Source organism: Parambassis ranga, chromosome 7, assembly GCF_900634625.1.
Source record: "Parambassis ranga chromosome 7, fParRan2.1, whole genome shotgun sequence".
In the NCBI taxonomy this organism is placed as follows: domain Eukaryota; kingdom Metazoa; phylum Chordata; class Actinopteri; family Ambassidae; genus Parambassis; species Parambassis ranga.
Window position 1 is genome coordinate 2,222,609 of NC_041028.1, and position 13,625 is coordinate 2,236,233.

The 13,625-nt window shown below is 52.2% G+C and overlaps 1 protein-coding gene across 1 annotated transcript in view; it reads left to right on the top strand.

The window, feature by feature from the left end:
* Nucleotides 1-13,625, top strand: part of LOC114439055 (IQ motif and SEC7 domain-containing protein 2-like) — an 87,638-nt gene that overhangs the window by 66,372 nt on the left and 7,641 nt on the right. Inside the window, exons 2-13 of the mRNA XM_028410778.1 lie at nucleotides 5,792-5,960; nucleotides 6,090-6,257; nucleotides 6,354-6,527; nucleotides 6,611-6,700; nucleotides 8,052-8,641; nucleotides 8,768-9,694; nucleotides 9,776-9,934; nucleotides 10,150-10,272; nucleotides 10,348-10,514; nucleotides 11,028-11,167; nucleotides 12,066-12,191; nucleotides 12,285-12,384. Coding sequence (XP_028266579.1) covers nucleotides 5,792-5,960; nucleotides 6,090-6,257; nucleotides 6,354-6,527; nucleotides 6,611-6,700; nucleotides 8,052-8,641; nucleotides 8,768-9,694; nucleotides 9,776-9,934; nucleotides 10,150-10,272; nucleotides 10,348-10,514; nucleotides 11,028-11,167; nucleotides 12,066-12,191; nucleotides 12,285-12,384 — 2,933 coding nt within the window. The remainder of the gene's footprint in view (nucleotides 1-5,791; nucleotides 5,961-6,089; nucleotides 6,258-6,353; nucleotides 6,528-6,610; nucleotides 6,701-8,051; nucleotides 8,642-8,767; nucleotides 9,695-9,775; nucleotides 9,935-10,149; nucleotides 10,273-10,347; nucleotides 10,515-11,027; nucleotides 11,168-12,065; nucleotides 12,192-12,284; nucleotides 12,385-13,625) is intronic.

Below are 13,625 nucleotides of genomic sequence, written 5' to 3' on the forward strand. Positions count from 1 at the left end.
TGACAGTTCATTCCCAACCATGGAGACAGCAGACTCACCAATGAATGTCAGTTCAAGGTCTAGCTTTGACATCCACATCTCACTGGCATCTGGACAAAGGTAATTTGGAGAGAAAGACATAAAGCATGATGTTAGCTTGTCTGCTAACACTGCTCGAGGCAAACACCTGACTGGTTGAGAGCAGCTAACCCAGGAGGATGCAGTGGTGGTGAAGGATGCATCGGGTGGACCCTGTAAAGTCTGAGATCCAGCTGTAAACGATGCTGTGATTCTGACAGAGCCTGTCATCCAGGTTCTACCTGAGGCCCGCCGCGGTCTTCGGTCCTTGAACTCTGTAGGTTCTGACAAACGACGACGTCAGTTTTATTTTTACAGCTTTTCTACAACGACTTTCATGTTTCAAAAACAGAGCTGATCTGAGCCTTTGCTTGGAAAACTGAGCTTTCTGATTCCTCCCGAGTCAGCCGACACCCGAGGGAGCAGCCGAGCGCTTCACTTTCAACTCTGATACCCAGAGACTTTCAGCAGTGCTGCAGGAGGACTATAGGCTGGCTGTGAGATATAGGAGCTTCCAGCGTGTGAGAATGTGAAAGATAAAACCACACAAGCACACGTTATAAAGACATGTACCGTCCACAGCGCTCAGTGCTGGATGTCCTTCTCTTTGTTGTAGCTGTGGAGGAAAAGCCATGACTGTCTCTGAGGGGCTTTCAGCTCCTGCTGAGCAAGCCTGGACCCCTCTCCGTTAGCTCTGTGCTAGACCTGCTGCCGAGTAAAGGTTAGATGAGGTCAGGCTGCCTGATCATCCATCATCTTCATCATCACGCTTTGAAGACTTGATTGACTGTCTGTGGAGCAGCCATTACTGCTAATGACGGCCTGAGGGACGGACAGTGAAAGGTCAGCTGAATTAGTGTTTATGAAGTAAAACAGCAGCTTAAATACTTATACCCAAATCTCTGCTCATTGACTTTTCACTGTTAACTGTGGCAGAACACGGCCAGTCACCTCCCTGCCATCTCTAATCCGACCAATCACAGCTGCCTGTCCGGTCTCATTAACTCCACCGCTCGACCCTGCAGACAGAAACCTGATACGTGTCCAATCAGGCTCTTTATCTGAGCTCATCACAGCCATATTCATTTCTGAGTGTCTTCCTGCTGCTCGGCTTCATTTCAGCTGACGAGGAAGAGGAGCAGGAAACAGGAGCTGTTAGCTGTGTTAGCAGAGAACAAAGCGCTGAGGGCCCGGCGTCTGGTGCGTTCGGCGCAGCTCAGGTGGAAGCAGGCTGACGACAGGAAACAGAAGGAATGTGGGATCTGATGGTGTGTTCAGGGGCCAGAATCAGTCAGGACCAATCACATCACGTCCCTGCTCCTGGCGCTCTGACAGTCTACTGTAGGAGAGGAGCTGCAGACCTTAAATTAGATGAGCTGCAGAGGAGAGGAGCTGTGTCTGTCTGCAGGACGGACGCCGGCTTACTTTATATAAGGTACATTAAAATCAAAATAACTTAAAATAATTTGGTTATGGCCTCCATCTCTGCTGCACTGTAAAAAAAAAACTTAAGTTATGATATCATTAGAAACCCCATCATCTGATTGGCTGCTGTTCAGCAGAGGCTCGGCCTCGGACGTCTGTTTCTGTCAGCGTTAGCGTTAGCTCAGGCTGACAGCTGTCCTCAGCACAGCCTGAGTCACATGATCTGAATGACACTGACTCAGATTGAGGCCACGCTGTCTGGTGGATTGGAACCAGCAACCTCGCTGCTCCTCTGCCCTGTAGGCTCGCAGCGCTCTACATTAGGACACGATGTGTGTTAGTGAGACACAGCGTGAGTGTGTGTCAGTGTGTGTGTGTGTGTGTGTGTTTTTCTGTTGCTGGTAGTCCAATCAGGCACCAAATGGCACCAGACCCCGAGGCCTCGAGCTGCTACAACCACTACATGTGTGTCATCCCCACCTCTCTCTCTCTCTCTCTCCCTCATGCTGTGTTTACCTCGTTCTACCCTACAGATGGTCTTCTTCTCTGCCTCTCTCTCGGGTGTGTGCATGTGTTCTCAGTGCGAGCTTGCTGTCCAGCTATATTCATCTAAAGCAGTGAGATAGTCTGCTAAACAATGAACTTACATACTAAACCTATTTTATGTCTCACAAACAAACCTCTGCAGACATACCAGCGGCTACTAGCTAGCTTTCAAAGATCTGATTGGACAAGGACACCTGACACGTCCTAAAACTATCAGAGCTGTGTGTTGTAATCATCTAGTTTGTTGTCACAGTGCAGACGATAAATTGTTTTATTTAGTCCCCACAGAATGTGTAATACACACACACACACACACACACACACACACCGACACACACAGTGTGCAGGTGTTGTCCTGGTGTGTGTGTGTGTGTGTAATTACTGTGCTCAGGAGTTAATCACAGAACATTATTAATTACACACAGACTCACACACTGACCTCCTGTGTGAGTGACTTTGACAGAGCTGTGTGTGTGTGTGTGTGTGTGTGTGTTACTTCCTCTCAGTCTGTCATTATAGCTGGAGGCTATGGAGGCCCACAGGGGACATTTGCAGTGGAGGAAACAGAAGCAGCACGGCTGCTTGAAATCTGAACTCGGCAGCTGCGTGTGTGTTGGAGCAGCAGTGTGTGGTGGATGAGCTCCACCTAAAGCCTCCCTCCATCTTTGACTTTAGTGCGATGTAGCTGTGGCGGTGGTGGGTTTGTCTTTTTTAGTCTCTCCTAGAGCAGGAAAGTGTTTGTTGAAGGCAGTCAGTGAGTCACTGGGACGGTCGGGTCAGTGAATCATCTGGTCATCCTCCTCCTCTTCCTCCTCCTCTTCCTCCCTGTGCTGGTGTCACAGTGTGAGACGGCCTGGTCTCGTTGAGAGTTGCTGCCTGTTTTGTCACACTGCACCCCCACTTCCTGTTGTCATGGCTGTTGTTTACATGCAGTAGGTTCCTGCCGTCCTTTCTCTCTGCTCTGATATGAAACATGTTGACATCGAGAGACAACATCTGTTCTACGAGATATGTTGAAGAGCGGCCTGGTTGGTGTCTGTCTGAACCTCCACCACCACGTGGGCCCCTGAAGGTGACCAAACAAATCAGACTGTAAATAAAAATGGGCAAAGCGTCCGTGACATCACCCATAAACTCCAGCAGAGCCGATTTTCTGTGGGAGGTTTCGATCGCCATGTTGGCAGTGTCTGAGCCCACCTAAACTCCAAATACAGGCAAAGAGGTGCAGCATGGGTGGAGGTGAGTCTGAGACACATGTTTGATTCTGCTGGACATTTTATCACGGAGGTCTGTGGTCAGCTCATAGTGGACACTGGAGGAACTGCACTTGTCGGCCCTTCCCTTCTCGGCCCCAGTGGGTGCTACCGACCAAAACACTGCAGTGACGTGCAGTGTTACACAACAGGACCGGACTGAGCTGTGTGATGAGTTGTGTTGTTGTTGTGTAGACCATCTCTGAAAATACAAATGAGACATAATACCAGCACCTCCCTACAGTGACCCCTAGTGTCTGCTTATTAACTGCAGCTGTCAGAATACGTCTGTAATTTATAAACATATAAAATATATATATTCATGCTACAGATGAGGACATTTGGCCGACTTTATTCAGCCTGTTTGGTTTGTTGGGAGCGTTTGTGTAAGGACAGTGGATGAGAGGGAGAGAGAGGCTGCTTGTGTGTTTTTAACCACCAGCATGAGTGTGTGTGAGTGTGTCTCAGTGTGTGTTGACACTCTAACCCACATACATCAGAGAGATTTCTGCTCTGTGTGTGTGTGTGTTGCTTCCAGTGTGTTGTTGGTTACCCATGCAGGCTCTGAATGCAGTGACAAACAGAAGCTGTGTGTGTGTCCTCCCTCGGACTCATGTTGTTTCACAGGAAAAACAAGCTGCCCAGCAGGGCCAGGGTTTACATGTGAGTACCGTCACGTTTACATGCTGCACCGCCTGTGTATGAACTGTTAGTGTTTCTGCTGTTGTTACATAACCTGGTGGATTTGATCCTCTGTTTGCAGTGTTTTCAACACTAGCTGAGGCAGCAGCCATGTTTTAATCATTACAGTTGTTTTGTCAAAACATTACTGAAAATAACAAAACCTTCATCCACTCAAGAACCAGGTGGCTCAGAACCAGGAGTTTCCATTTCACTTTAGCAGAGTAAATGTGGTGTAAGTCCAGACGCACTGTGAGGGACAGATGTGGTGGTTTTTACTGTCGGGTCATCTGAAGTTTATCCTGAGTGACCTCAGTGTCCAGCAGCATGCCAGTGTGGAGGTCAGTGCACATGCTGAGGTAGAAATCAAACACACCTCCCCTCAGCTGGCTCAGACTCAGCTGGCTGAGAGGAGAGAGGAGGAGGAGGGGAGAGGAGAGGAGAGGAGAGGAGGAGGAGGAGAGGAGAGAGGAGAGGAGAGGAGAGGAGGAGAGGAGGAGAGGAGAGGAGAGGAGAGGAGAGGAGAGGAGGAGGAGGAGAGGAGAGAGGAGAGGAGAGGAGAGGAGAGGAGAGGAGGAGAGGAGAGGAGAGGAGAGGAGAGGAGAGGAGGAGAGGAGAGAGGAGGAGAGGAGAGAGGAGAGGAGGGGAGAGGAGAGGAGGAGGAGGAGAGGAGAGGAGGAGGAGGAGAGGAGAGAGGAGAGGAGGGGAGGGGAGAGGAGAGGAGGCGATGGAACAAGGAAAGAACTTAATGTAGAGAGGAGATGAAAGATAATCATACGAATGGGGAGGAGAAGAACGATGCTGAGGAGCTGGAACTCAAAGACAGTCATTATCTAAAGTAGCTTCCTCTCAGTTCTACTGCAGAGTCTCTGTGGGATTTATGAGTGCAGAGCCTCTCCACTGTGTGTGTGTGTCTGTGTGTGTCTGTGTGTGTGTGTGTGCGCTGTGTTGCGCTGGTTTTTACGAACACACAGAAACACATCAGGAGCTTCAGGTACGTCAGAATGAAGGAAGAAGTCAGCGGCAGCCTGGATGGAGCAGACAGCTGAAGCCTGGTCGGATGAATGTGGCTGCAGGTCGGCGCTAACGGCTAAGCTAACCTGCTGCAGTCTGACTCTGTCTCAGATGTCCGAGTGTCACTGCCGACCACACACGTCCTCTCAGGGCCACAGACCAGCGGCCTGGATGTCCAAACCTCGGTGCAGTCCTCACAGAGATAGCTGCACACACACACACAGTCACCCACACTCATGCTGCGCTGCTCGCAAACAAAACACACTGAACACCCACATTCACATGCACTGTACTCCCACATCACACACACACTGCTGTTAGCCATGAGTCACGCTCATGTGACTGTGTGTGTGTGTGTGTGTTAGCTTGGCAGTGCCCACGTTAGCTTTTTTGCCAGCTTCACGGGTGTCTTACATTAACACTGAATACTGGTGAAGCACAGAGATGCCGGCCTTGCTCCTTTGGCGTCGTCAATTCATCAATACGTTGATCGATCTGTGTGCTGCATCCATCTGAGCATGTGGAGCTGATGTTGACCTGTCCGCTGAGCTCCTGCCTCCTGACCCTGTCCTACAGGACGAAGCGGGTTCAGAAGATGGAGCCGTTTATGATATTTAAATCCAGTGTCATCCTGTTTACATTGGCTGTGTTCGTCGTAATCTGGATCGGTGCGGTGTGTTTGTGTGTCTTCTTCTTCTGCCTGTCGTTATAACTGTGTTCAGATAAACGTGGTCCACCTACGTCTGTTTGTCTTTTATGATATTTCTGCATGATGACATCAGCATCGTGTCTCTCTCTCTCTCTCTCTCTCACAGTGTGGAGGGCGACCCTCAGTGTCCGGAGGCGCTCACTTTCACTGATTCGTCCTTTGGTCATCCGCCTCCTTTCCATCGCTATAGCAACAGCCCCCTCACCAGCCCCTGTGACCCCTACAGCTCCACCTCAGCCGGTGGGCCCCTGGGAGCCTCCCACGCACATACACAGGTACTGACCCTAACAGACGTACACACACATACACACACACACACAGTAACAAAGTGTGTAGAGGAGGAGGTGTCACCTTCAGGAGTTTGCAGACAGAAATGTGTCCCCCCTCTCCTCTCCCTCCACCAGGGCAGCTCTCCTATCTCACCGCCCAGCCCTGCGAGCCTTGCCTGGGCTCAGCGCAGCCGACACCAGCCGGCCAGCCTGGCGCTCCGCAAGCAAGAGGAGGAGGAGAGCAAACGCTGCAAGGCTCTATCCGACAGCTATGAGCTCTCTACAGACCTCCAGGACAAGAAGGTATGAGGAACCTCGCACCATCACACCCCCACCCGTTTTCCTCTGAATTCAAGCATCTCGGACCGCCTGTTCATGTGTGATCGTGCCGCCTGATAGGTGGAGATGCTGGAGAGGAAGTACGGGGGCCCGTTCGTCTCGCGGCGGGCGGCGAGGACGATCCAGACGGCGTTCAGACAGTACCGCATGAACAAGAACTTTGAGAGGCTTCGCAGCTCAGCCTCAGAGAGCAGGATGACCCGACGCATCATCCTGTCCAACATGAGGATGCAGGTACACACACACACAGACACAGACACACACACACACACACACACAGTGTGCAGATTGTAATCCTGTGCTGTGGGGTGTTGCAGTACTCGTTCGATGAGCGTCAGCCTCAGGGCTCAGCGGGTCAGCAGGGTTCAGAGGACGCAGGAGACGTGGACGACTCCTTCTCTAAGCAGGTAAACACTCTCAGCATCTACTGATGAGCTCTGTTTGTCTAACAGAAGCAGGAGGAACAGGGTCGATGTAAGAACAGGCTGATTCATGGCAGTGCGTTTGTGTTCTTTTGTGTTTGTCGAGTGAAGGATTATGGGGAATTTAGCAACACAAAGAAAACAGAGGCTGCTGTTTAAATAGTCCTAAGCACTACCCAGACCTGAAGAACAACAGCCAGCCAAGGCCAGCAGCAGTGCAGAGACAGTCTGAGCACTGAGCGCCGAGATCATGGGACGGTGGACACAAAGACTGTCTTACAACAATGTCCCTTTGTGATTCATGCAGGACAGCAGCAAATAACACAACTTAACTGTGACCAGAGGTTGTTGTTAAAGACTCACCAGTGTTCTCTGACTTCAGCAGCAGGATCCACGGTGTCTCCACACAGAGAAATTTAAAATGAATGATCCCCGACGTGGAGACGGGATCAGAGTGGGTGCACAGGTGTTGTGGTGTGTTTACATTTGTACAGGTGAGCTGTGAGTCTGCAGTCACAGCTGATGCTTGTCTGTCATGTCTCTGACAGCAGGCTGAAAGATGGCCGCTCTCTGAAGATCTGCGTCCTTTTTCTTATTTTTGTGAGTCTCTGGCATGTGCTGCACAGAGAGTTGTGTGACACTGTTACCTCCTGCAGCGTATCTTCTCCTAAAGCAGAAGGAGATCGTTCCTAACAGCTCTTATCACGGCTGTCGCTGAGCCACATCTGGCTCTTTTCTCTCAGTTTGGAACCTTCCTGAGGAAGATGCAGCTGAATCCTCCAACAGGTCCGATGCTGATTGGTGGCCTGCAGCTCCAGATGTTGTACAGTTGGTGACACTGCCCCCTTGTGGTGACAGATTGCTACAACATGCAGAAGAGCACCAACCTGAACTGTTCAGCGATGAAGCCGAGCAGCTCTGACAGCATAACACAGCTGGAGATGATCTGTTTAATTATTTTAACATCTTGAATGAAATTCTTGGATACAAGGTCAAAGGTCACTTGGACCTCAAGTCTGTCCCAACAATGATCAATATCGGAGGAATGTTTCGATTTTATTCAGACTTGTCTCACAGATTCACCCGATGGGCGACATGTTTTATAATTTATGACCTAGTCAATATACTTCACTGTGATGTCACTGCGCTGCTGTCAGGTCGGGTCAGAAGTGCTGTTTGTTGATGTGAAGTTTATAAATCTAAAACCAGTCTCCTCTCAGCACGGTAGCGCCATGACGACCTCACAGCTGTGAGGGGACTCCTGGTCCCCTCACAGCGGCCGTCTCTGCTCCTAACCGTCCTCGCTTTGACCTTTTCAACCTTCTGGTGTCTGCAGGTTAAATCTCTGGCTGACTCCATGGACGACTCCCTCACCTGTCAGTCCGGCCGCGAGGACTCACAAGAAGTGGGAGGAGAAGGAGAGGATGACGAGGATGAGGAGGAGGGAGATGAAGAGGAGGAAGAGGAGGAGGAGGAAGGGGAGGAGGACGAGGAGGATGATGAAGATGACAACTATAGACAGTGCACATGGCGCAACACTAATGCATCATCCCGGCGTGCCGGGGGGCGGCCGGGAGGAGTAGGTGGGGGCGGAGGGAGAGGAGGCGCTGCCATGCACGAGGACAGCACCACCACCTCCTTCAGTGATGTCACACTCTACATGGACGAGGGCTGCCTCCCATCCTCACCCCTCTCCCGGCCCGCCTCCAGCTCCGACACAGAGTACTGGGGAGGAGGAGGAGGAGGTGCAGGGCGGAGAGAGGACAGCAGGGAGACAGAGGGTGGAAGTAACGCCAGCCGGAGGAGCAGCACCCCCTGCACGGAGTGCCGGGGGGAGTACAGAGGAAGGGGGGGAGGAGGAGGAGGACACCTCCCCGTCCTGACCATCGAGCCGCCAAGCGACAGCTCAGTGGACATGAGTGACAGGTCAGCTGACTTATGTATGAATGTTATGTGTTGTGTTATAAATGAATAGATGCTGACATCCACACACCAGGGGGCGCTGCAGGAAGGGGTTACATATAGACTGTATATCACTGTTCATCTCCGCAGGTCAGAGCGAGGCTCCATCGGACGCCTGGTGTACGAACAGGAGCCGTCAGGAGTGGAGCGAAGTGGAGGAGACAGGGAGCGGAGGGGAGGAGGCGAAGGTGAAAGCGGCGAGGATGAGCGAGGTGGAGGAGGTGGAGGGAGCAGCGAAGCCGACTCTCCGCAGGGAACCATCAAACACAAGCCGAACGGCCGCTCGGTCGCCACGGCGCAGGGGCAGACTCGCAGCCCCGCAAACGTCCCCCTGCCGATGCCTTCGGCCCGGACCCTGCCCTCCCACCCGCTCCCTCATCCTCTACAACACCCCCATGTGCACCCCCACCCTCATCCCTCACCCATCCCCCACCTGCCCACCATCCTCCACCACCACCCACAGTACAGCCAACCGCATATCATGCACATGCACCACGGGCACGGCGTCAGCCCGTACATGCAGCACGCTCACCACTTTGCCCAGCACCACTACCACCACCTGCACCATCAACACCACCACCTCCCCCATGGCTACCCTGAACCCCCTTCTTCCCCGCTGCCCTCCCCCGTGCCGCCGCTCACACCTCTCTCACCGCTGCCGCCGCCTCTCACGCCCTCGCCTCTCTCCTCCTCTTCGTCCTCTGCGCTCCAAAACATGGAGGCGCAGCAGCACCACGCGCACCACGCCCACCTCCACCACCACCACCACCTGCTCTGCTCAGACGGAGACAACGAAAGCGTCAACTCCACCACCACCAACTCCAACGACGACACAACAGTCAACAACTGCAGCTCCGGCTCCTCGTCACGCGACAGCCTGCGGGAGCCAATCGGAGGAGCCGCGCTGGGGAAGCAGACCTATCAGAGAGAGAGCCGCCACAGCTGGGACTCACCCGCCTTCAACAATGACGTGGTGCAGCGGCGGCAGTACCGCATCGGACTCAACCTGTTCAACAAGTAGGTCCACGTCTTCAACTCAGATGTTTTGAGTTTTATGGTTAATAAGACGGTTAAGGTTGAACCCCCTCTGGTCTGTAGGAAGCCGGAGAAGGGGATCCAGTACCTGATCGAGAGGGGCTTCGTGTCCGACACACCGGTGGGCATCGCCAGATTCATCCTGGAGAGGAAAGGACTGAGCAGGCAGATGATCGGGGAGTTCCTGGGCAGCCGGCAGCAGTTCAACAAGGACGTCCTGGAGTGAGTGCCAGCAGTCACATGACCTCAGTGGCCAAATCAGAGGGTTCAGGTCTATTAGTGTCAGGTTGACCTCATGGTGTTACTTTTTTAAGAACAGAACAAATTATATCTAGAACTATTATAAGCTCGAGGGCACAGGGGTTAGCATGCCACCCAGCTAGCATCACAGAAGATCAGCTCAGCTCTTTAACCCTGTGTGTTCTGTCTGCGCTCAGCTGCGTTCTGGATGAGATGGACTTTTCAGGGATGGATCTGGACGACGCGCTGAGGAAGTTCCAGGCCCAGATTAAAGTTCAGGGTGAAGCTCAGCGGGTGGAGCGGCTGGTGGAGGCCTTCAGGTATTTAAAGCCGTGCAGCCGCCATCGGTGCAGTCTGTGACCCGTCCTTCACTTCCCATCTCTGTCTCTGTGCAGCCAGCGGTACTGCGTCTGTAACCCGGTGCTGATCCGACAGTTCCAGAACCCGGACACCATCTTCATCCTGGCTTTCGCCATCATCCTCCTCAACACAGACATGTACAGTCCCAACGTCAAGCCGGAGAGGAAGATGAAGCTGGAGGACTTCATCAAGAACCTGCGGGGTGAGTCTGCTCCTGTCAGTCTGTCCTGAGTGAAGCAGGTCTGGGAACAGCACGCTGGCTGGAAGAGAGCAGGACGGCTGCAGGCGTCTGTCAGCGCTCATCACAGTCTGAAGGCAGGGCCGCTGATCCACTGCCACCAAAATCTGGCAACGAAAACTACAACGTGATAAAGCTCCATGATCAGTTTTCTGTTTGCCTGCATCAGATTCATCCGTTCACATGGAGACATAGTTCAGTAACAAGCAGCAGTGCAGGGTCTGACTCATTACATCAGATTCACACAGTGACACGTATTCACTCTGAGTGCTGATCCTGCTGCTGGAAGCTCTGGAACAAATGAGAGGAAGCGTGACAGACAGAGACCACCGCAGAGATGTGAGGGTTAAACGAACACAGAGGTTATGTGGTGAGGAGCAGGGGGAGGAGGAGGAGGAGGAGCAGGGAGGTGAAGGGTTGACATACAGGCGTTTGATTAGGTCTCAGAGCTCTCCACTGTCTGTGTGTCTCCGTCAGGTGTGGATAACGGCCAGGACATTCCCCGGGACCTGCTGGTGGCCATTTATGGGCGGATCCAGAAGTGGGAGCTGAGGACCAATGATGACCACGTGACTCAGGTCCAGGCAGTGGAGAGGATGGTGGTCGGGAAGAAGCCTGTAAGAAGACACACATGAAAATATGAGCTGCTGGTGCTGAGCATGATAAATACTGTGGAGCCCAGAATGCAGAGTAAACAGCTGTGTGTGTCTGTGTGTGTGTCTGTGTGTCTGTGTGTGTGTGTGTGTGTCTCTCTCTCTCTGTCTGTGTGTCTCTCTCTCTCTGTCTGTGTGTATCTCTGTGTGTGTCTGTGTGTCTGTGTGTCTGTGTGTGTGTGTGTCTGTGTGTGTTTGTGTGTGTGTGTCTGTGTGTATCTGTGTGTGTGTGTCTGTGTGTATCTGTGTGTGTGTGTGTCTGTGTGTGTCTGTGTGTGTGTCTGTGCGTGTGTCTGTGTGTGTCTGTGTGTCTGTGTGTGTGTTTGTGTGTGTGTGTGTCTGTGTGTGTTTGTGTGTGTGTGTCTGTGTGTATCTCTGTGTGTGTCTGTGTGTGTGTCTGTGTGTGTCTGTGCGTGTGTCTGTGTGTGTCTGTGTGCCTGTGTGTCTGTCTCTGTGTGTGTGTCTGTGTGTGTATCTGTGTGTGTGTGTCTGTCTGTGTGTGTGTGTCTGTGTGTCTGTGTGTGTGTGTCTGTCTGTGTGTGTGTCTGTGTGTGTGTGTGTGTGTTGTGTGTGTCTCTGTGTGTCTCTGTGTGTTTTGTCTGTGTGTGTCTGTGTGTGTCTCTGTGTGTCTCTGTGTGTGTCTGTGTGTGTGTGTCTGTGTGTGTGTCTCTGTGTGTATCTCTGTGTGTGTGTGTCTGTGTGTATCTCTGTGTGTGTGTCTCTGTGTGTGTCTGTGTGTCTGTGTGTGTGTCTGTGTGTCTCTGTGTGTGTCTCTGTGTGTGTCTGTGTGTCTCTGTGTGTGTCTCTGTGTGTGTCTCTGTGTGTGTCTGTGTGTCTCTGTGTGTGTCTCTGTGTGTTGCAGGTGCTGTCACTGCCTCACCGCAGGCTGGTGTGCTGCTGTCAGCTGTTCGAGGTTCCAGATCCAAACCGAGCTCAGAGGAGCGGCGTCCATCAGAGAGAAGTCTTCCTGTTCAACGACCTGCTGATGGTAATCAACACACGGCTGCAGTGTGTGTGTCAGTGTATCTGAGGGTGAAGACCTGGGTAATGTTAGCTTGGGCTTCCTCCTCCTCCTCCTCAGGTGACGAAGATCTTCCAAAAGAAGAAGACCTCAGTGACGTACAGCTTCAGACAGTCGTTCCCTCTGGTGGACATGCAGGTCCACACCTTCCAGAACACCTGTGAGTGCCGCTCCACGCCTCCCTCCCTCCCTCTCATCCATCTGCTCTGTCCATCTGTCTCTGCCGTTTTATTTTCTGTCTCCATTTTTATTTTGCGCTCGCTCGATCTATTTTTACCTCACAGTTAGCAACGATAAGCACGAACCAACCGAGCCCAGGACCATGTATAACGAGCACTGCTCCAGATACAGTTCACAGAATGTTTATCTTCAGGAAGCTCCCACAGCTGATCGGAGGAGACAGGACGCTTGAGTCAGGTTGAAGTAAAGTGAGATCTGGATCAGCGCCATCATGTGCTGCTTTCCCTCCACAAATGATCGTCTGCAGAGTTTGGAGTAAGCATGCAGCGTTTCATGTCGACACCTGGGCTTGGTTGGAGCATGATGCTTTGTTTTGCTTTTTTAAATATAAAACACAAATCCTGAAGAGTGCAGGCTGTCCCACTGGAAACAACAATCTGTTAATGATCATTTGGCAACACGCAGCGTTACTTCATCTCCAGCTCCGCCTGCCAGCATCCTCTTTAAATGTAAGACACCATCAGTCAGTGCACCACGAACACACCACGAACACACCACGAACACACCACCAACACACCACCAACACACCACGAACACACCACGAACACACCACAAACACACCACGAACACACCACGAACACACACCACCACCAGTGAAGCCTCCATATCACAGGATCTCCTAAATATACATCTGTCAATCCGAAAACAGGGCGGCTCAGCAGCATTCCTCCGAACATGAGTCATTCAGCCCACACGTTTTCCAATAATGATGCTAATACCATTGTGCGTGTGTGTGACTGTGTGTGTGTGTGTGTGCCTGCGTGCGTTTGTGTGTGCGTGCGCGCGCGCGTGTGTCTGTGTGCGTGCATGCGTCTGTGTGTGTACATGTGTGCCTGTGTGTGTGTGTGAGTGAGTGTGTGTGTGTGTGCGTGCATGTGTCTGTACGTGTGTCTGTGCGTGTGCTTGTGTCTGTGCGTGCGTGCGTGTGTCTGTGTGCGTGCGTGTGTCTGTGCGTGTGTGTGTATGTCTGTGTGTGTGTCTGTGTGCTTATGTCTGTGTGTGTCTGTGTGTGTGTCTGTGTGTGTGTGTCTGTGTGTGTGTCTGTGTGCGAGCTTCTGTGAGCTTCTTCTTCTGCAGAGATGAGCTGGCTCAGTTCTGTGCAGCAGATCGGAGCAGGTTGTTTCAGTTCTGCCTCGGCACCTGTTAGAGTTTCATCATCTC